Below are 24,475 nucleotides of genomic sequence, written 5' to 3'. Positions count from 1 at the left end.
AAAGGAGTAAGTCGATACTTCCATCTGTTGCGCCCAATGAAGGATGCACCCCAAGTGGATGATGGGAAGGTTATTGGTGCAGCAAGACATTGGCTCCGACGTCGACCAATGGAGCATACAGGCCTTCATAGGAAAGTGGTTTAAGGCTGTCGTACTGAATCGCATTGAAGAGAGTTTATGTTGAAAAACAATTCTTTTAGCCAAAAGAGTGGGGAATAATATGATGTACTGGAATCATGAATGAAGTCATCCTGCTTTCAGAAAAAATGTGTTGTATTATTTATGGAACGCCTCTGGTGGTTTCGGTTGCGTGCTTCTAGTGGCCCCACTGGAAGAAATCGACTGGAACATTGAGAATCCAAACATTTGACCTGTATCAACCTCTCAATGTTCATCTGGACACTGCAAGTGCAAGCCACCGAATGCGTTGTTAGTGCACCATATGAAGACTGGTCATTAGACAAAATTTTGATATATTTCGTGATGACATCAATTTTTCCATCCACTACGTATCAGCTAAAAAACTGATGTAAAGTGTTAACGATTTTGTAACTCTAGATTACGTTAACTGGTTATTAACATGAAATTTTCCCTATATATGTATTTGCTTGCAGAATTGTTATTGAAACTCAAACAGCAGCTCTATGAACAATTAAATCATCTTCTCGTAAGGTCCTGGAATTTAAGAGTAAACCGATCTAAACTACTCGCATGCTGTACTGACTATAAGTGTAAGTACTTTGTGACTCTATATTAAGGGCGAGCAGTTCTAGGAGCTTCAGTCCGGAACCACGCGATTGCTACGGTCGCAGGTTTGAATCCTGCCTCGGGCATGTATGTGTGTGATGTCCTTAGGTTAGTTAGGTTTACGTAGTTCTAAGTCTAGGGGACTGATGACCTCAGAAGTCCCATGGTGCTTAGAGCCATTTGAACTACACTCCTGGAAATTGAAATAAGAACACCGTGAATTCATTGTCCAAGGAAGGGGAAACTTTATTGACACATTCCTGGGGTCACATACATCACATGATCACACTGACAGAACCACAGGCACATAGACACAGGCAACAGAGCATGCACAATGTCGGCACTAGTACAGTGTATATTCACCTTTCGCAGCAATGCAGGCTGCTATTCTCCCATGGAGACGATCGTAGAGATGCTGGATGTAGTCCTGTGGAACGGCTTGCCATGCCATTTCCACCTGGCGCCTCAGTTGGACCAGCGTTCGTGCTGGACGTGCAGACCGCGTGAGACGACGCTTCATCCAGTCCCAAACATGCTCAATGGGGGACAGATCCGGAGATCTTGCTGGCCAGGGTAGTTGACTTACACCTTCTAGAGCACGTTGGGTGGCACGGGATACATGCGGACGTGCATTGTCTTGTTGGAACAGCAAGTTCCCTTGCCGGTCTAGGAATGGTAGAACGATGGGTTCGATGACGGTTTGGATGTACCGTGCACTATTCAGTGTCCCCTCGACGATCACCAGTGGTGTACGGCCAGTGTAGGAGATCGCTCCCCTCACCATGATGCCGGGTGTTGGCCCTGTGTGCCTCGGTCGTATGCAGTCCTGATTGTGGCGCTCACCTGCACGGCGCCAAACACGCATACGACCATCATTGGCACCAAGGCAGAAGCGACTCTCATCGCTGAAGGCGACACGTCTCCATTCGTCCCTCCATTCACGCCTGTCGCGACACCATTGAAGGCGGGCTGCACGATGTTGGGGCGTGAGCGGAAGACGGCCTAACGGTGTGCGGGACCGTAGCCCAGCTTCATGGAGACGGTTGCGAATGGTCCTCGCCGATACCCCGGGAGCAACAGTGTCCCTAATTTGCTGGGAAGTGGTGGTGCGGTCCCCTACGGCACTGCGTAGGATCCTACGGTCTTGGCGTGCATCCGTGCGTCGCTGCGGTCCGGTCCCAGGTCGACGGGCACGTGCACCTTCCGCCGACCACTGGCGACAACATCGATGTACTGTGGAGACCTCACGCCCCACGTGTTGAGCAATTCGGCAGTACGTCCACCCGGCCTCCCGCATGCCCACTATACGCCCTCGCTCAAAGTCCGTCAACTGCACATACGGTTCACGTCCACGCTGTCGTGGCATGCTACCAGTGTTAAAGACTGCGATGGAGCTCCGTATGCCACGGCAAACTGGCTGACACTGACGGCGGCGGTGCACAAATGCTGCGCAGCTAGCGCCATTCGACGGCCAACACCGCGGTTCCTGGTGTGTCTGCTGTGCCGTGCGTGTGATCATTGCTTGTACAGCCCTCTCGCAGTGTCCGGAGCAAGTATGGTGGGTCTGACACACCGGTGTCAATGTGTTCTTTTTTCCATTTCCAGGAGTGTATTTTCACTCTATATTTACGTTTATGATGACGTGCGGTTGGCAAAACAAGGAAATTACACTCATTGCTAATGTGTAGTCTGTAGGATCGCAGTCGGGTAGTCTGACTTTGAAGTCGTAAGGGAGCTCATTATGGTTAGTTTTCAGAATTCTTCTTGCAGCGTTTACACGGATGGCATATAATGAGACGGAGATTGGTCTGTGGAGGTGGGAGACAAGAAAATGTGTGCTCTGAAATTTGAAGACGTAGCATCGAGATTGGTAAGTAGTTTTTTGTCGCACTGAATAAGCTGCTATAAGGAATAAACATACTTTCTGAAAAATGTGAATGATACAGCAATGTTGTGAGTGATAGTAGCTGCAAAAATCACATACAGACATGAGAAATCGATTTCCGGGGACCATTAGAAGGGGAAACATGTGGTTAACATCTTAACCGAGTAATAACAAACGATTGGCACTGTCAACAGAAAATCACGGTACGTCCATGAGCGGAGAAAGTAATGTTGTACGAACACAATAAAATTGAGAGAGGAAAATATTTTGCTGAAATTATTATTGGTTTACTGGACTTGTTTACATGGTGACTTTTGGATGAGTACTGAAATTTCACCTGTTGCAAGTGCATACAAATGTGAGACGGAAATTTACAAGGCAGTTCCAATAGTGTAGTCAATAATTACTATCATTTTTTGTGTTTATAGAAATGGGTTACGGATATCGCCTATCGTCTGGAACAGGCAGCCATGCGTGTAAGATTTTTTTTGTGTTGACAGTAAGCGGTGTAGACGTTCAAGGCGAAGCGGGCCACACTCGCTCGATGACATTCTCCAAATAGCCTCCGCTGTCCAATCCCGGAGGAAGAACAGCGTTTCCAAAATTACGACGATATATCTTTTGGTCCATTACTACAACCTTTCGCGTCTTTCGCGACAACGTGCACCTTTTAGTCGTAGCAGCTGCGTAATATCTCTTTAATTTGTCATTTTACGTATGAAATGGTTTCTTTCGTGTTCTTCCAACTTCTCATTTGAGAGCTGCAGTACAGTCACGATAGAATTCGTGAATACTGATTTGCTTAAAAAGGGTACATAACTTTTCCATTCCTTTCAACAAGAGAAACAGATCCAAGAGTTAGGCACATACCAACTAAAAAAAATGGTTCAAATGGCTCTGAGCACTATGCGACTTAACGTCTGAGTTCATCAGTGGCCTAGAACTTAGAACTAATTAAACCTAACTAACCTAAGGACATCACACACATCCATGCCCGACGCAGGATTCGAACCTGCGACCGTAGCGCCCGCTCGGCTCCAGACTGTAGCGCCTAGAACCGCACGGCCACTTCGGCCGGCTACCAACTCAAATGTCAAAGCTGCAATGCATGGGATGACAAGCGGAAATATTAGCACAAGATATAAATACCATATTAGTTATTAGAATAATTATACTAAGCACTACACATTTGCAGAATATTTAAAGTAATACTGCCATCGCCTTGTTAATACGGAGGAAGGCCTAAGAATTGAATGTTCTAATGTGTGTGAAATCTTATGGGACTTAACTGCTAAGGTCATCAGTCCCTAAGCTTACACACTACTTAACCTGAATTATATTAAGGACAAACACACACGCCCATGCACGAGGGAGGACTCGAACCTCCGCCGGGACCAGCCGCACAGTCCATGACTGCAGCGCCTGAGAATTATCAGAATAAATAACCACAGTAAATTCCTGTCCCCATACAAGAAAACTGTCACATTCAAAAAGCCCTAACAGAGAACAAAGACTGATAAATGACCTACCGGCCGGGGTAGCCGAGCGGTTCTAGGCGCTACAGTCTGGAACCGCGCGAACGCTACGGTCGCAGGTTCGAATCCTGCCCCGGGCATGGCTGTGTGTGATGTTCTTAGGTTGGTTAGGTTTAAGTAGTTCTAAGTTCTAGGGGACTGATGACCTCAGAAGTTAAGTCCCATAGTGCTCAGAGCCATTTGAATCATGGATAAATGACCAGATGCATATAAACAAAAACTCACTAATAATCATGGCCGGACAACACACACACACACACACTGAAGTATAGATATCACAAGATACATCTCGCTGTAGGCAACACTACATAGCACTAAACAAGTTAATACTATTGAAGTGTACGTCGTTAGCAACACACACACACACACACACACACACACACACACACACACACACACTGAACATAAGGTGCCCAGGTCAGAGCCTCTACATATACAGTAGCAGAATATGTAAATTAATAGCACTGCATACAAATGAAATGTATATTTGTTTCAACTACTCATGTTGCCTTAATAAACTGAATATCAATTTCAGACGAAGAACCAGTGCCTGTGAAGGAATTAAAATGTAGCTGACTCCCCTGGACTGGACATACACTGGCGAGAGGGCTTGTTCAAGACGTGTTGGAAGTCAGGCTGCAAGGGAAAAAAACGAAAATCGAGGAAAGCAACTAAGGAATTATATTAGATATATTAGAACCTCCTGGCGCATTGAAACCGTGTGCCAGACCGGGATTCGAACATGGGTCATCTACCTTTCGTGCGCAACAGCTCTACTGGCTTTTGTTTTAGTTGTAACTACGTAGTTCTTCGTCGTTTTTCGTCAGCAGTTCTGTGCGGATGTCACACGACACCTCTCAGAATCCATCGGTGCAAACTTCAGTTTATTACAAAGTGTGTCCAGTCCCTAACCGAACACGATGAGCTACCGCGCCAATTACGACTGCGTTATCCAACCACGAACCACTACCCGCCCTCACAGCTTTTGTGCCGTCAGTACTTCATCTCCTACCTTCCAAATTCATTACGAACATTCGCACATGCTTTGGGAAGACTCTGTTGAGGAGTGTTTGTTACCGTGAAAACTGTAGTACCAGTGATAGAGAAAGGAACCAGAGTGCTGAATCGCTCTAAGATGATGACTTCAATTGAATAATTAATAAACAAGAATAAGAAAAGTAATAGCCTTAGAATTCGAAGTAATGAAGTACTCGTAATATGCATATTTCTCCCAAGTAAGTACAATGGTTTGCCTTTACTAATGGGTTATGAAAAATATAATAAATGTGTCACAAATGTTGTAAGTATTCGAGCCTGTCTTTCGCATGAAACATCTTACATGGCAAAACTGGGTTCCTCTCGAATACGTAAGCATCGCAAGTCTTAATTATTAAGCACACAGTCTGCTCTTGTTCCTGGGAAATGGGTAACTTGCTGTTGTAAACAGATGGCTGTATCTGATATAATAATGGGCATTATGCAATTTGTAAGCAGTGAGGTTATCTGTGTATGTGTTATGTAAGTTAGTTGTTTTTGCTGTCGTAATCTTCAGCTCGTGTCCTAAGCCAGCGCACTAAGATAAACAAAATGTTAGTTACATGTCCTACGAGACGTTCACAAAAATTTTTAGAAGACGCCAATTAGAAGTCAGCGAGAGGCGAATGAAAACCTTATCAAGGCGTGGCCTCACAGTATGCACTGACCGTAAGAACACAAGGTGTCGTAAGCGCAATTAGAGGAGATATTTTTATTTATTGTCGGCTGGTCCCGGCGGAGGTTCGAGTCCTCCCTTGGGCATGGGTGTGTGTGTTTGTCCTTAGGATAATTTAGGTTAAGTAGTATGTACGCTTAGGGACTGATGACCTTCGCAAATAAGTCCCATGAGATTTCACACACATTTGAACATTTTTATTTCTTGTAACTTCATTTGTTTATAAGTGATCCGGTTTTGTACTGAACGAAACAAAACTTTGGCAACATTACTTTATTAGTTATTTACTTAAAATAAGTATGAGGCATATGCAGAGTGTAGTCTTCTTGACTACCAGTTAATTTTAAGGAAAGTTACTTAGTTACATTGGTGAACAGGAAGTGGAGAAAAATAAAGTGCAGAAAAACATTTGGGATTCAAAACAACTTCCAGTCATATCGAAATGGACAAATACAGATCCTTTACCGTTTTCAAGGGAATCTTATAACACCTTCCCTGCAAAAGGGTGGTAAGTTTAGGTAACGCTGACGAAGGTGGACAGAGGTTACGGACTCTTCTCTCCGAAGTAGACCATAAAAGCTCAATGATATTGAGATGTGACGACTGTGGCAGTTGCGGGAGATGTGATGGTCACAAAGCCAGCTGTGTGAGCAGCCGTCCTGTCATATGTGAGTGCAGGCTTTCTCGGCGAATTTCATATATGAAGTCTTCACGGGATGTCAGCCGAGTAGCGTCGTCGTCTCGTAGCAACGTTTCGATGGAATGCGTCTCTTTCATCTTCAGGCGAAGTGGTGTGAGTGCAGGCTTTCTCGGCGAATTCCATATATAAAGTCTTTACGGGTTGTCTTCGCCTGAAGATGATGGAGACGCATTCTATCGAAACGTTGCTACGAGACGACGACGGTACTCGGCTGACAACCCGTGAAGACTTCATGTACAGCCGTCCTGTCGTCTTAGAACACAGCGCCACCATAGCATCGTTCCAAGTGATGGGCCTGATCAGCCAAAATGGTCACGTATACCTCAGCCGTAATGCAACATTGCGGAGTAACCGTGGGACCCATGGAATACCACGATATGGCTGCCCAAATTGCCACCGAAACCACGACATTTTTCACTTTTGGAAAGGAAACTCGACCTTAAGTTGGAAACAGTACGAAACAAGACCCAAGACTCACCCACAAAATGATTTTCTTCCATTGCTGCATAGTCTTGGTTTTACGGCTTCGTTTTCCTGTTTCAGGCTTTTACACCACTGATGTGTAGTTTTGGAATTCCATCTCGCCTGCGATTCCCTGCTTATGGAGCCCTTTTTGAGTTGTTTTGCTGCCGAGAGGGTTTGCGAATACGGCATTCACGTCTGCAATGATCTTTGCAACTGTTGCCCTCTTATGTTTCGTCACAGTCTTTCTCAATGCCCGTCTGTCACGATCACTGCACAAATTTTCGCCGCGTTGTGTCTTAGCGGATGATATTTCTCCGTTTTCCCTGTACGTGGTATAAATCTTTGGTACGGTTCCTCTTAAATCACAAACATTTTGACTGCCTGGATTACGGAAGCATCCACCATACGAACACAAACAATTAGTCCACGTTGGAATTCACTTGGTTCCAAATAATGGTCGCACAGCTATACAGAAACACCGTTATGACCGCGACTAACAATTTTTCAAGGGCATTATAGAGGCGCCGTTTGTTGTCTGATACAACAAAATGGCTCTGAACACTATGGGACTTAACTTCTAAGGTCATCAGTCCCCTAGAACTTAGAACTACTTAAACATAACTAACCTAAGGACATCACACACATCCATGCCCGAGGCAGGATTCGGACCTGCGACCGTAGCGGTCTCGCGGTTCCAGACTGTAGCGCCTAGAACCGCACGGCCATCCCGGCCGGCTCTGATACAACAACTCACCATGCACGTTTTATTGCATTTATGATTCATCATGTATTTCTCGCATTGTTTCTATATTTTTGTACTACTCCTGTGTATCTGACACTTGCAACGGTTTGACCAGATACCATCAAACGTAAATTATTTCCCACTGTTTCGGGTAGAAAAAAAATGGCTCTGAGCACTATGGGACTTAACTTCTGAGGTCATCAGTCCCCTAGAACTTAGAAGTACTTAAACGTAACTAACCAAAGGACATCACACACATCCATTCCCGAGGCAGGGTTCGAACCTGCGACCGTAGCGATAGCGCGGTTCCAGACTGTAGCGCCTAGAACCGCTCGGCCACTCCGGCCGGTCTTTCGGGTAGAAAAAATTTCGTGTTTAAGAAAAACGAAATGCGAATGTTACACTCTACTGATGTACGAGGGTAAGTCAATTATTATCCGCAAAGTAGCTATAAAATTTTGTTATAATCAAATAGGAAACTACAAGAACTTCATTTTTCGACATAGTCTCCTTGCGTTTCAACGCACTTGGTCCATTGTTGTACAAGCTTCCTGATGCCCTCATAAAAGAAGGTTCTCAGTTGAGCTGCGAGCCAGGAATGCACCGCTTCTTTCACTGCTTCGTCCGATCCAAATCGACGGCCCCTTAATGCCTGTTTGAGTGGACCTAACAAGTGACAGTCAGAAGAAGCAAGATCGGGACTATATGAAGGATGATCCAGTACTTCAAATTTGAGTTTTCTGGAGCGTTTCAGCAGTGTGGGCAGCAGTATGCGGACGGGCATTGTCGTGCAACAACACTACACCTTTCGCTGTAACGTACACTGTTTATTGTTGTGGCCCTTTCCCTATAATGTTCCAGTACTGGACATTGTGCGTCCCAAAAAACCGTATGCATCAGTTTTCCTGCCGACGGGTGGGTCTTGAACTTTTTCTTGCGCGACGAATTTGGATGTTTCCATTCCATACTCCGCCGTTTACTCTCCGGCTCGTAATTATGGATGCATGTTCCGTTACGAGTAATGATCCTGTCTAAGAAGTTTTTCCCTTCGTTACCATAGCGATACAAATGTTTTTTGCAGATGTCCAAGCACGTTTGTTTATGCAACTCAGTGAATTGTTTTGGAACCCATCTTGCACAAACTTTATAAAACCCAAATCGTCTGTCTAAGAGAATCATTTCACGTGAACGCCCAATGGTTTCTTCATTTGTGGCGGTAAACGATCGTCCGGCTCCTACATCGCGTGTAACACTTGTGTGACCATTTCGGATGTTTCAATCCATTCGTAGAAACTCCGTTGTGGCTAAACAGTGTTCTCGTACTGTACCGAAAGTCGTCTATGAATTTCAGCTTCTGAGACACCTTCTGACCACAAAAAACGGATCACTGAACGTTGCTCTTCTTTGGTGCAAATAGACAGCGGAGCAACCATGATTAACAGCACGACAGCGATAACGAAACTAACCTAGCAGCTTGAAAATCGCAAAGATATAACAACAAATAAACAAAGCATGCGTCATGAACATAAAACGACAGTACTACCAAAATAAATAAAAATATATCTAAATTGCGGATAATAATTGACTTAACTCTCGTAAGTTAGTAACCGGCTTTCGTCTCACTCAGTTATCGTCTGATATACACTGAGGTGACAAAGATAAACACATGTAAAGATGGCGGTAGTACCACGTACACAAGGTAGAAAAGGGCAACGATGGAAATAAAAGAAAGATTCACGAATGGAATTAAAATTCAAGGTGAAAGGATGTCAATGATACCATACTATTCATAGACGTGATTTGAGACTAAGCTATTCCAGCCTCATAGAATAGCGTCAACAACTAGGCGAAGCTCGTGGTTTATAAGCTGTCAGATAGCTCTGATGGTTCCGAGCTTCAAATTGGATCTGCCGAGGCGAAGTTGCCCAGTGAGTGCATCTGAGTTCCAGTCAGTCTCTGATAGTCCTAGATTCGACGGGAAGGGGGGGAGGAGTGGGGTGGGTGCTGCACACTTTCCGTCAGAATCACCGACGCCAGCGGTATTCCGTCACCTGACTTGGGCTTATGGCAGCGAGATGTAGATGTGGATGTAGATGAAGAGATGACTTGTGTCAACAAGGCCACTTCCGGCACCAGCCACCGCTGTCTCAGCAGGGGATGTCACAGGCTACCTACTAGACACAACCAGCTTTTGGGCCACTAGCATTGAAGGCACCAGGTAATACAGAATGTTACTGCTGAGTAACCACTGTTGACTCCGCACTCGCTGCAGTTCGGGAGGTCCCACACCACAGCTTCCCACACAAGTAACACTTCACCCAGAACCAGACAACCTGAAGCAATGGACGCAGAAGGGGCTTCGCTTCAAAACTTTGATGTACCGGATGGTTATAATGGTGGTTATAAGCAAAGTGCAGCTAGTCACAGAGGTCCAGTAATTGTCGTATGGTAGCGAAGCTTGGGGTACATATTCTAATGCGTTGATGCAAAACAAATTTACGCAGGAAAAAATTAGTTCCGATTTTGGTTGTGACAGCAAGAAACACGTATAGAAATGTTTCCATACGTAATGGGTTAGAATGAGACGTGGGCAGAAAAAGTCAGACAAGGGAGAAAGGCGTAATGTTGATTCTATTATTAACCGCCCTTTACATAGTTTGTTTAATACGAGCATCAGAGACGTCAACAAGATGCTGTCTGTGCCAGATTTGCAACTGGTGTCCAAAATTACAACTAATTTTTTCCAGCGTAAATCGGTTCCGCATTTTCGCTTTAGCATGTCTACCAAGTTTCGCTACGACATAATAATTATAACCCACACTGGGACTCCATGAGTAGCTGCTGCACTTTAATTATCCAGTACAAACATAGCAGGGTCACAGTTCGAAAACGCGGAATGTACCTTAGGAGGCAGTATACACAAGCACAAGGCGGCGTGTTTGTTCTGTTTCGATAATTGCACTTGGTTTTTACTAAATGCACTCGACATGACAAGCCCTGCCGCGTATCTGACCTCGTTCCTTCACCAGTGTGTCACAGGAGAATTATTCTGGTTTTCAGGATGCAGAGTTGTCAACTTTGCGATCGATTTATGTAGTGGAGATACCCACACCTTTGGCTACTTGCACACGCTACGGTTTTCGCAGCATGGCACGTCACTGGCTCTTCTATTGTCCACATCAGGACCCCTGCATAATGCCGGCTCATGCAGCGTTTCCGTGTCGGCACTAAGGTAGGGATGGGAAATTACTCTGAAGAACCAAAGAAATTGGTACACCTGCCTAATATCGTGTAGGGCCCCGCGAGCACGAATAAGTGTAGCAACACGACTTGGCTTGGATTCGACTAACGCCTGAAGTAGTGCTGAAGGGAATTGACTCCATGAATCCTGCAGGGCTGTCCATAAATCAGTAAAACTTCGAGGGGGTGGAGTTCTCTTCTAAACAGCAAGTCGCAAGGCATCCCAGATATGCTCAATAATCAATAATGTGTCCAGCGGAGTGTTTAAACTCAAAAGAGTTTTCCTGGAGCCACTCTGTAGCAGTTGTGGACTTGTGGGGTGTCGCATTGTCCTGCTGGAATTGCCCAAGTCCGCCGTAATGCATAATGGACATGAATGGATGCAGGTGATCAGACAGGATGCTTACGTACGTGTCACCTTACAGAGTCGTATCTAGACGTATCAGGGGTCCCTTATCACTTTAACTGCATGCACCCCACACCATTACAGAGCCTCTACCAGGTTGATCATTCCCCTGCTGACATGTAGGGTCCATGGATTCATTAGGTTGTCTCCATGCCCGTACATCTCCATCCGCTCGATACAATTTGAAACGAAACTCGTCCGATCAGCTAACATGTTTCCAGTCATCATCAGTACAATGGTGGTGTTAACGGACCCAGGCGAGGTGTAAAGCTCTGTCTCGTGCAGTCATCAAGGGTACACGAGTGGGCCTACGGCTCCGAAAGCCCGTATCGATGATGTTTCGTTGAATGTTTCGCATGCTGACACTTGTTTTGACGGCTCAGCCTTGAAATCTGCAGCAATTTGCGGAAGGGTTGCATTTCTGTCACGCTGAACGATTCTCTTCAGTTGTCGTTGGTCCCGTTCTTGCAGGATCTTGTTCCTGTCGCAGTGATGTTGGAGATTTGATGTTTTACCGGATTCCTGATATTCACGGCACAATCTTGAAACGGTCGTACCGGAAAATCACTCCAAAGCTACTATGGACATGCTGTGTTCCATCGCTTGTGCGTCGACTGTAACACCAGGTTCAAACTCACTTAACTTTTCATAACCTGCCATTGCAGCAGCAGTAACCGGTCTAACAACTGTTGTCTTATATGAGCGTTGCCGATCGCAGCGCGGTATTCTGCCTGTTTACATATCTCTGCCTATACCAGTTTCTTCGGCACTTCAGTGTAGAACTTTTCGACGTATTTCTCATGATGGAAAGCCCATGAAACTCTCGCGAATGTTAACACGCGTCTGTCGTCACAATTTCGTGGCATTCCGATAGTCTGTGTACAAGAGGCTCGGGCGTCCTGCGGAATGATCCAATACGCAGAGTCATAAAGAGTGGTGTGGCCTTCTCATCATTGCAACGTGCAACTTGGTGGCTCTGTATCTCCAAAAAACATTCGAGGAAAATTCTACCATTTAACTGGAGCTGTTATCAATCTTTTGCCAGGAAAAGGCTGCACTAAATGTTATATCTGCAGTGTATGTTGATGGCAACGAAGACGAAATCGTAAGCCTGTGAATATTTCGCAGATTGTCCAGAAAATTAAGTTCAATCTCATATTTGTTTCCAATCTATTACTTTCGAAAGACACAATACAGTGGGCAAGATTCACCATGAAAAGCAGTCACGCATCACTTAGTACCGTTTCTTCCAGGATAACTAGTACAAAAAATTATATTAGCCCCTTTACGTACAAGATGGGCCTAATGAAACACTTTGTGAAAGCCTTAATCATTTTTTGAGAATGTTTGAAATATCTGTGTAAGAAGTTTCTTCAAGTGTCAGAAATGAAATTGAAGTCGTGGCTGTTGGACCTCTGAAAAATGCCAAATTTGAAATGGAAATGATCGTGAGTTTCAGGTAGGCTTACGAACTATTCAAGGAGGTCGTAGTAAGTTTTTAGGCAGCAAAAAGTCCCATACTTTACTTCTGTTGTAAGCAACATTCTTGAATGTTCAAGCTGTGAGGTTTTTTGATGAGCGTAAGATTGAATTTCTGAACATTCACCACGTATTTTTCTTAAAAATTTGGACAGTGTTAGTGGAGAACAAGGCGAAAGCTTTCATTAAGTTATCAAAATGATGGAAATGCGGTACCAGAGCCGCTGGAATACAAATATGATGCGAGACTACTGTTAGTCTCTTCATCTAGACAAAAAGAGATATAACCGAATGGACACGTAATTCCAGTGCAATAACGTGCTAGATTAATACCTTTGTTCACACTCATAATTTAGATTAGTATTCATTCTAATTCCATGTCTTTAATTAATTTTGCAGTTTGCAACAAGGTCACATTGTGAGAAAAGAGTACGTAAAAAAAATTCTAAGGTTTCAACGGCTAGAAAATACACGACATTAAGGTACAGGGTATGCAGCTAGCAAGCCGGTGCGATCGTACCGAATTTTCCTTTTCTCCTAATGAAAGCCTATGAACCATAGTTTCTCTTCAAAGTGATCAGGGAAAAAATCACGTTTTGTTATTTGAAATCTTGAAAGCCCTAACTGACGACGTTTGCTTCCTCTTGGACGATCAAGCCAAATACTATTGATCAGTACTGTTGTTTGTTTTGAGAAACCGACAGGAAAGATTACTCCTTGGAGGTAGTGGAGAAGCCATCTACTTTATTCTGTTCCATGTATAAAAACATGTTTTTCATGTCGCTGCACTAATTAACATTCCTTGTTTACAAATATACTGTCAGCTCGTACTTTTTCCCCTTCCTTGTTTTTCCTAGGCTCGAACAGTTTAATTTGACGCTGCAAACGTTTTATCAGCTTCTTCAGTCTGAACAATACGGCACGAACCCTGGAGATATGACGTGGGCGATGTCTGTCTTTTCGTCTGATAATTTGTCATGTTAGGGCCCTTAACGGCTGAAACAATTATCGACGTATTGAAGTAATGAAACAAATGAAGAAGTGAACTTTGAGTGTGAGTACGATTTAAGATATGAATGTGCCTACTTTTGTCTACAGGTGATGTTGCCCACAATTTTGTGAGTGACATTAAGCAACAGGTTACGTGATAAACACCCAAAAAGAGAAATTTAAAAACATTATTTCTGATTTAACAACGTTTACACCTATACAGAGTAATTAAAAAAAATCCATATTTTAAGAGGTGACAGCACGCACGAATACATGAAAAAAATGTCCAGTAAAAATGGGCTCTAAAATGCATACCTTAAGAGCTGTTCGCTACTGTACTGGAAGGCCTTGATGATACTTTCTTGTAGCTCATTAAACGGACTTGGTTACACCCAAAATTCCAAGTATCCCCAGAATGAAAAATCCAAGGGATTAAGATCGGGGAACGAGATGGCCAACATCCTGGAGATCACCGACAAATTAATTCATGGCCGATTTAATGTCTGTGTAATTTGTTCTCTCATATGTCTGGGAAATTGGGATGGTGCTCCATCGTGTGTGAATGAAATCTCCAGCCGTTGCCGGAACGACGCCTTCTCTAGCAGGACAGGCAAGATGGTTACTAGGCACCAGTCAGCCTGTTTGGTAATATGTAAGGTTCTATTAGTCTGTCGCCAATTATTCCTGCCCATCCATTAATTTAAAATAACGGTACTTATATTTATTAAGGTACACATTTTAGGGCCTTTGTTTGCTGGACTTTTTTACCTCGTTTTGGTCCTGCAAAACACGGAATATTTTTTCTAACACCCTATATAGATTGTGTCTAATTTTTTTCTCGGTTCTTCTGTATTCCCCTATAGCTGTGCAGAAATATTCTTCTCCAATATTAATGACAAAATCCCCTTGACGCAACTATTAGGCGGTCGACCCTTTTTCTACTTCTATTTGGAATCCAGTCCATTACACACTTTGGCAGCTTTTCTTCCTACGATCCGTTGACATGAAATCAATAACCTAATTTTCGACATTCATTTAGTCTCTGATTACTTCAACGTTTCTTTCTTCTTTTCCTTCTATCACTGATGATTGTCTGCACAAACCCATATTTGTAGCTACTAATTTTGAGTTTGGTTACCATGTCATCATACAAACTCTGAACCATATGTATTAGTGCTCTTAACTATTGTTTTAAATATTCTACATATAGCATCAGTTCGAATGTGCTAATAGCGGAGAATTCCATTAAATAAACTCCCGTTGTTAGTCTCCCATCTGGAGCCAAACTCAGATGACAGATAGGGGAACATCCCCCGTTATACGGGGAGTACTGGGGAAATAAAACATCTGAGGCAGACCAAAACTAACATTTACTACCATGCAGTTTCAGGTTTGAACTACTTCTAAAGGAAGAAACCACTGAAAAAAAATTTAGTGGTCCTCCAGGTTGGAGGTCGAAGCAGTTGGTGAATTTATCATTTACTTGCCACTAAGCCTTCCCACGTTCATTTACTTTGCAAAATATTACGTCTTTGGCTTCTCCATTTAACACTCTTTTAAGCCAAGATTATCTCACATTTATCCGGTCGGTTCCCAGATGGAACAGAGGTCAAAGTATTGATGAAGTTGCTTAGAAAAGATTGTATGAATGCTTTTAGGTTAAGACTGCCTGTATACAGCTAAATTATCACAATATTTGTTTTTTCAGACGCGTTTCGCGGCAATTTATTAAGATATCTTCAGTGGCTGAATGTGATGATATTGCTCTGTATGTGTTTTTGTTGTACTGCTTGTGAACCAGAGCGATATCAGCGCCCTCAGACAGTAGTGCTGCCTTAAAGGAGGAGAGCCGTGTTTAGCAAAACAAATAGTGTCCTTAATTAGCTGCATAGAGGCTGTTCTAAGGTAAAAACATTAATAAAATATCTGATCAGAAGTATCCGGGCACCCCTATGTACTGCGGGATTGACCACTAGATGTCACCAGAGACGGACCCGCCAGTATAAAATGAGGCGAGAGAATTGTGTTCTCAGTAGAGTACAGCAGAATACGTCGGTCAAGACAGCTTATTGACGTATACTGGTCATTGGACGTCACCTGAGTAGCATATCCATCAAAAACATTTCAGCCCTTCTAAGGATGCCCAAGTCAATTGTTGGTGCTGTGACTGTGAGGTGGAAACTCGAAGAAAAACCAAAGTTACCCCAAGACCAGGCAGATCGCATGTGTTGACGGACGGGGACAGTCGAGCATCGCGGAGGGTGGTTCTACAAAAAATTGCATGACATCAGTGGAAGCAACCACGCATGATTTCCGAAGTACTACCAGCATTCCAGGTTGAACAACGACTGCGCGTAGGTAGTTAAAAGAATGGGGTACAGCTGTCCAGCGTCTGCTCATAAACCATACATTTATGCAGCCAATGCTAAGGGACGCTCGATTTGGTGAAAAGAGCAACGCTCCTGGACAGTGGATGACTGCAAGCGAGTGATTTGGAGTAATGAATAACGCTATACCATGTGGAAATCCGATAGAATGGTTTGGGTTAGGCGAACGTCTGGACAATGTTACATTCCATCATGTGTAGTGGCATACAAGAAGTAAGGAGGTGTAGATGCTTTTCGACGGTGCCGGATGATACCCTTACTGGGCTTCAGGAAACACTAAGTGGGGTAGGATATGAAACAGAATTACAGTATTGTGTAATACGTACAGTGGAGGAAGATTTTTGCATACTGCGGGGCAACAGTCATAATATATTTCTTTAAAGTCAGTACCACCATTAGACTATTGTTTATTTAAAGCGTTACATTTACACTTACACAATCATGATTTCGGCTTCAAAGTGGCATTATCAAGGGTTTTCTGAAAGCAGTTTAGACAATAACAGTGAAATACATAACGAGTGATATAACCGTATAAGAATCCCTATTTGCAATGCTTACTTACAAGTGTTATAAATTGCCTAAGATGGCACACTGTCGTATTAAAATACACTATTAATTAGAGAATGTATATAATAGTGTATTTTAATACACCCTGCTACCAGAAGGGAGCGTAATACTGCGTGGAACGTTTTGTGGCATTGCCTCGAAGATCTCGCCATTCTGGAAGGTGCAACGGATCAACGACAGTATGCACGTGTCCTTTGGGACTATTACCACACCCACATGTGGTTTTGTTTTTCCTCGGCACAATGGCATTTTCCAGCAGGAAAGTGCAGCTTGTCACACACTTCACATTGTTCGAGCATGGTTCGAATAGCACCAGAATGAGTTTACTGTACTCCCATGGCCACCAAATTTTCCGTATTCAAACCCAATTTAGACTCTGTGGGACCACCTCGATCGGGCTTTTCAGGTTATCGATTCTCAGCCGAGAGACCTGGCGCAGTTCGCCTCTGCACAGGAGTTGGCACGGCTCCACATTCGTGTCGGTACCTTCCTTCCCGCACGTCTCGCACTGCACCAGGTGGTTATTCAGCCTTTTAGCAGCAGCACAATACAACGTATGACACAGGTGGTCACATTAATGAGACTAGACAGTATACAAGCTGTGCCATACGCAAAAAACATACTCCAAAGATCCCTTGTTTTTTTCGCTGATAAGTCGTCTTCTGGGAAGTTAGATAAAGATCGCATTCCGTGAGAAGCGAGAGACCTTCATTGTAGACAGCGATTCCTTTCTCTTTGTAATGCGATGGGCCGATTTCTCGGCGCCGTTTTCCATGGGTTGAATAACCCCTGGCCTGAAGAGTTGTAAGAAGGCTCCTCATTCGTTAATGTTGTTGTTGTTATGGTCTTCAGTCCTGAGACTGGTTTGATGCAGCTCTCCATCTACTCTCCTGTGCAAGCTTCTTCATCTCCCAGTACCTACTGCACCCTACATTCTTCTGAATCTGCTCAGTGTATTCATCTCTTGGTCTCCCTCTACGATTTTTACCCTCCACGCTGCCCTCCAATACTAAATTAGTGATCCCTTGATGCCTCAGAATATGTCCTACCAACCGATCCCTTCTTCTGGTCAAGTTGTGCCACAAACTTCTCTTCTCCCCAACCCTACTCAATACTTCCTCATTAGTTATGTGATCTACCCATCTAATCTTCAGCATTCTTCTGTAGCATCACATTTCGAAAGCTTCTATTCTCTTCTTGTCCAAACTATTTATCGTCCATGTTTCACTTCCATACATGGCTACACTCCATACAAATACTTTCAGAAATGACTTCCTGACACTTAAATCTATACTTGATGTTAACAAATTTCTCTTCTTCAGAAATGCTTTCCTTGCCATTGCCAGTCTACATTTTATATCCTCTCTACTTCGACCATCATCAGTTATTTTGCTCCCCAAATAGCAAAACTCGTTTACTACTTTAAGTGTCTCATTTCCTAATCTAATTCGCTCAGCATCACCCGACTTAATTCGACTACATTCCATTATCCTCGTTTTGCTTTTGTTGATGTTCATCTTATATCCTCCTTTCAAGACACTGTCCATACCATTCAATCCATGGAGAAGAAATAAAAACTTTGAGGTTCGCCGATGACATTGTAATTCTGTCAGAGACAGCAAAGGACTTGGAAGAGCATTCGTTAATATATATAAACTGAAAAGTAGCAGTTCAGGCCACCAGAGATTGTATTGGCTCGAGTAGTAAACTTAGTTGAGGAGTGGGAGAGAAACACAGAACTGGTTAAGAACTGCATGTATGGGTGAGTAACGATTGGTCAGTATTGTGAAATCTTTACTAGGGGGGCAAAGAATTGTCACAAAAGTTTCATTGTCCAGCACCCCGAAAATCGTTCAAATGTCTCTGAGCACTATGGGACTTAACGTCTGAGGTCATCAGTCCCCTAGAACTTAGAACTACTTAAACCTAACTAAGTACATCACACACATCCATGCCCGAGGCAGGATTCGAACCTGCGACCGTAGCGGTCGCGCGGTTCCAGACTGTAGCGCCTAGAATCGCACCCTGCAGAGCCTTTGTTATTGGCACACGGGATTCTCCGACTTGAAGGGAGGAGATGGTACTTCTGTTTGGGATGCGGTGGAGGAGACTTTGCCTGAGGACCTTGAAGGGAATATCGTCCGCTGACCTGATAGAGAGTTGATGTATCGCATCTGTGACAGGTCACCGTACTCGCTACGCTTCATACGGCTGAGTGCTGAATGTCGTTGAGAAAACGCATCTTAGCGAGCAGGGTATGAGAAATGCCGTGCATTTGTAACTGTATTGTTAGGGTTACCACATTTCACGAATTTAATACTTTTCTCGAGTGAATGAAGGCTCGTTCAAGGCTCAGTCAGAAATGTTGATAGCTTGTAGTTTTTTTCATTCTTCTGGAGGACTCTTGTGATCACTACCTGCCCAACACAGATTTATCTACCCATGATATATGCGTAGATTAGGTCTTGTCTGATTCACCTAAACTATCCATCTTTACCGGAATATTCAAGTGCTAGATTAGCACTATCCCATGTCAACGGTTGTCAATTTTCTTATTGTCTCCATTTCTGGTGATGTAACATGTCCTTTAATAATCTGTAATTCATTTGTGTCATCAGCGAACATTATAATAAACAGGGATTAATTCATTTCGTAATTAGATGATCACTCTGTTTGTTATCCTTTGTGAAATACAACACCCATGTCTCATGTTTGCTAGTGTCACCGCTGTCCTGTTGCTTCTCCGTTGTGTGACATCTTTGTTATTAAATGTATGTAAGCCCGAGCGATATGTTGGCCATTCCAAGCGATGTAGATCATTCTGACATCCACAAAGGTATGTTGGAAACTCTGCTGTACCTTCACACCTTGTTTCCACAGGCAACTAGACCATTCCCAAAACAAATTTCCAATGTCAAGTTCCGACTGTATTGAACCAATATCATCAACTCTGGTCTTGTCTGAAACTGAGACTGGCAGCAGCCAGTTTGTTTTATAGTTATCATTACGATTATTTCTATCTGAGCCCGGCATGCATAGCAGGGCTTCTTTTTCTTTCTGTGTAGGCACACATTTACAAAGCAAACACATTTACATGTACAAAATAAATGAAAGAAAGTGATATTTTGTGCATTTAATTAACTCTGAAAAATATTATTCAAGTGCTTTGGAATATACAATATTTTTGAGTTTTCCATCTTCTGCAAAAACGATTTTTTCGGCTCTCGCTCTAGTGAAAATGGAACATATAATGAATCAAGTTAGTTAATTAGCAACACGTTCCGTAGCTCATTTGACCATTTCTTTTTTCGAAGCAACGTAAAAGAATCAATTTACCGGATATGAAAAATGCATGGATATTCAAGATTTAATGCAGACACTTGGAGGGATTGACCTTGCGCCTTTTTTATGGTAATTGAGAACTAAAGGAAACGGGGAAATGCAGTCGTTTGAAATCAAATGGCATGTCGGTGGAAATGCTGTGGATATAGGGAAGCAGCACATTTTCTGCTTTCGACTCGCCATTCAGAAGTGTCGCTTCAATGACGTTTGATATCAGTTTTTTGAAAGGGAGCCTGGTTCCATTGCACAGCTGTGGTGGATTAATGTTGCGCAAAAGAAATACTGGTGTGCCGATCTCCAGTGACAAGCTGGTGGAGCTCAGCTGAATAATTTAAAATTTCATCGGCATTCGTGGGGCTGTCAATCGTTTTTAGGTGACAGACTCGCCCACAATTTCTTTCTTGATTTCGCAACTGGTTGCATTGACGTTGGTATTTATTGTTTCCAAAATGGTACGTTGGAAAAGCCGTACGTGATTTCTGTACTTGGCGACAATTTATGGGGAAAGTTTCTTAACTAATTCTTCTACCGATGAAACCATGACACAAACGTTTAATGGAAGTGAAATATACTTTTTTTCGACAGCAACTGGTATGTATGCCAATTCTGGTAGACATTCTTTCAGGAGTTACAGATATAGGCTATGTCGGTAGCTCCCTGTCTTTGCAACCGCTCTACCTGCAACTCGTTCTCGCTTCCCGCGCCCGGGTTCCCGGGTTCGATTCCCGGCGGGGACACGGATTTTCTCTGCCTCGTGATGACTGGTTGTTGTGTGTGATGTCCTTAGATTAGTTAGGTTTAAGTAGTTCTAAGTTCTAGGGGACTGATGACCATAGATGTTAAGTCCCGTAGTGCTCAGAGCCATTTTTTTTTTGTATCTGCAACTCTAGGGGTGGAAATTCGTCAAGACTGTCACTGATAAGACTAGCGAAACAGGAAACTATGGACTTCACACTAATATCGGTCGATATCGAATACTTTTACATGTCACGTCTTCTCACACTCACTCCCATCTTCAGGAGTGACTACATCTACATCTACATTTATACTCCGCAAGCCACCCAACGGTGTGTAGTGGAGGGCACTTTACGTGCCACTGTCATTACCTCCCTTTCCTGTTCTAGTGGCGTATGGTTCGCGGGAAGAACGACTGCCGGAAAGCCTCTGTGCGCGCTCGAATCTCCATATTTTACATTCGTGATCTCCTCAGGAGGTATAAGTAGGGGGAAGCAATATATTCGATACCTCATCCAGAAACGCACCCTCTCGAAACCTGGACAGCAAGCTACACCGCGATGCGGAGCGCCTCTCTTGCAGAGTCTGCCACTTGAGTTTCCTAAACATCTCTGTAACTCTATCACGCTTACCAAATAACCCCGTGACGAAACGGGCCGCTCTTCTTTGGATCTTCTCTATCTCCTCTGTCAACCCGACCTGGTACGGATCCCACACTGATGAGTAATACTTAAGTATAGATCGAACGAGCGTTTTGTAAGCCACCTCCTTTGATAATGGACTCTCCTAACGAATCTCAACCTGGCATCCGCCTTACCAACAATTAATTTTATATGATCATTCCACTTCAAATCGTTCCGCACGCATACTCCCAGATATTTTACAGAAGTAACTGCTACCAGTGTTTGTTCCGCTATCATATAATCATACAATAAAGGATCCTTCTTCCTATGTATTCGCAATACGTTACATTTGTCTATGTTAAGGGTCAGTTGCCACTCCCTGCACCAAGTTCCTCTCCGCTGCAGAGCTTCCTGCATTTCGCTGCAATTTTCTAATGCTGCAACTCCTCTGTATACTACAGCATCATCCGCGAAAAGCCGCATGGAACCTCCGACACTATCTACAGGTGAAAAGCAATGGTCCCATAACACTCCCCTGTGGCATATTACCGCCACAATGGTTTCTTATAAATAATTATACACATAACGAATCATTTACACACAAAATTTGACTGAAATTGCCCCAGAAGTGCCCTAGTTAAGCTTCTAGTCCACCACCTTTTGACACGCACCTTTATGGGCGGTAAGTGATTCTTACTCCCACAGAAACCTTCGCAGGCGTGAGCGCAACAACTCACCTCAGTTTCATCGTAACCTGGTGAATAGTACAGGGACACATAGAAGACGAAGAAACAAAATCATTTTTATATATTAGATTACTATTTAATGTGGTGTTTGACTCCTAAGCCTTTACGGCAGGTACTCCAGATTTATAATCGAGTCATCTTTGAATACACTCACCATCTATTGTATTGTTTATTTTAATTATTGCTTTGCTTTGACTAATTTCGCATTCTGTATATTTGCAGGATACAGAAAAAACATCACATTCACAGTGAAACTCCTCTCCTCCTCCTCCTTCAATATTCTCCAAGTGAGATTCGGACATGTGACCTTCGACGTGAGAAACTGCGACGCTGCGTAAAGTCACGGCGGTCGGCGCCATCTTGATACCTTACTGTCAACAACACTGGTATACAGGGTGTTACAAAAAGGTACGGCTAAACTTTCAGGAAACATACCTCGCACACAAAAACAGAAAATATGTTATGTGGACGTATGTCCGGAAACGCTTACTTTTCATGTTAGAGCTCATTTTATTACGTCTCTTCAAATCACATTAATCATGGAATGGAAACACACAGCAACAGAACGTACCAGCGTGACTTCAAACACTTTGTTACAGGAAATGTTCAAAATGTCCTCCGTTAGCGAGGATACATGCATCCACCCTCTGTCGCATGGAATCCCTGATGCGCTGATGCAGCCCTGGAGAATGGCGTATTGTATCACAGCCGTCCACAATACGAGCACGAAGAGTCTCTACATTTGGTATCGGGGTTGCGTAGACAAGAGTTTTCAAATGCTCCCATAAATGAAAGTCAAGAGGGTTGAGGTCAGGAGCGCGTGGAGGCCATGGAATTGGTCCGCCTCTACGAATCCACCGGTCACCGAATCTGTTGTTGAGAAGTGTACGAACACTTCGACTGAAATGTGCAGTAGCTCCATCGTGCATGAACCACATGTTGTGTCGTACTTGTAAAGGCACATGTTCTAGCAGCACAGGTAGAGTATCCCGTACGAAATCATGATAACGTGCTCCATTGAGCGTAGGTGGGGCCCAATCAAGACATCACCAACAATGCGTGCCCAAACGTTCACAGAAAATCGGTGTTTATGACGTGATTGCACAATTGCATGCGGATTCTCGTCAGCCCACACATGTTGATTGTGAAAATTTACAATTTGATCACGTTGGAATGAAGCCTCATCCGTAAAGAGAACATTTGCACTGAAATGAGGATTCACACATTGTTGGATGAACCATTCGCAGAAGTGTACCCGTGGAGGACAATCAGCTGCTGATAGTGCCTGCACACGCTGTACATGGTACGGAAGCAACTGGTTCTCCCGTAACACTCTCCATACAGTGACGTGGTCAACGTTACCTTCTTTCAATTGGGCCAACTGGCGGTGAATCGAGCAAGTACAGTACATACTGACGAAACTAAAATGAGATCTAACATGGAAATTAAGCGTTTCCGGACACATGTCCACATAACATCTTTTCTTTATTTGTGTGTGAGGAATGTTTCCTGAAAGTTTGGCCGTACCTTTTTGTAACACCCTGTATAGTATTATAGAAAATGCAGCGAGCACGCCGTGCACCGAGGAGTCCATACGTAGGTCACAAGTTACACGCCGCTGTCAGACCACTCGCTTTGGGGAGTACAGGTGAGTATGAAGGCTGCGGTACTCACGGCAGACGAGGGGTCGGCCCGGAGGAGCCCTCTTGCGCACGCGGCTGTGGGAGTAGTTGGCAGCCGCAGTGGCGGAGTCGGCTCTCGCTGCCGACATGTCTCGGGTAACGCAGCGGAGCAGAGCAGTCGGCCGCTGTGCGTTCCGTCCGGGGGAAGACTCGGCGCAGCTCCGCGCCGCTCCGCCCGCCTCGCGTATCGGTCCCGGGGTTATCGCGCCTCCCGCCGCCAACACGCCACATCGTTGTCGAACTATTGGCTGCCGCAGCGTCCGTTTATCGCTCCTGTTATTGCCATTCGGCGGCGTCCGGCAACTCGGTCGCCACCCCCGGACCTCACTATTTCTGCAGCGCGCCCCTAACCTTCAGGTCTCCGCGGATCGCGGGTGCTAGAGGTCGCGCCGTGCGCTCGGCCTTGACACGGATTGGTTCGCAGCGGTGCCTTCAACACTGGCGAATTGTTGTTCATGGCGTACACGGACCTAACCTCACGCGCAAAAACCGC

General features: G+C 44.1%; 1 protein-coding gene across 1 annotated transcript in view; it reads right to left on the bottom strand.

Annotated features, from left to right (window-relative positions):
* The window catches only part of LOC126101443 (lysosome membrane protein 2-like), a 225,405-nt gene extending 201,260 nt beyond the window's left edge, over positions 1-24,145 (bottom strand). The window contains exon 1 of the mRNA XM_049912098.1: positions 23,975-24,145. Coding sequence (XP_049768055.1) covers positions 23,975-24,071 — 97 coding nt within the window. The 5' untranslated portion in view covers positions 24,072-24,145. The remainder of the gene's footprint in view (positions 1-23,974) is intronic.
* Positions 24,146-24,475: the final 330 nt, after the last annotated feature.

Source organism: Schistocerca cancellata, chromosome 9 (genome assembly GCF_023864275.1).
Source record: "Schistocerca cancellata isolate TAMUIC-IGC-003103 chromosome 9, iqSchCanc2.1, whole genome shotgun sequence".
In the NCBI taxonomy this organism is placed as follows: Eukaryota; Metazoa; Arthropoda; class Insecta; order Orthoptera; family Acrididae; genus Schistocerca; species Schistocerca cancellata.
Note: the sequence above shows the minus strand (reverse complement) of the source record. Positions and strands in the feature narration are given on the sequence as shown.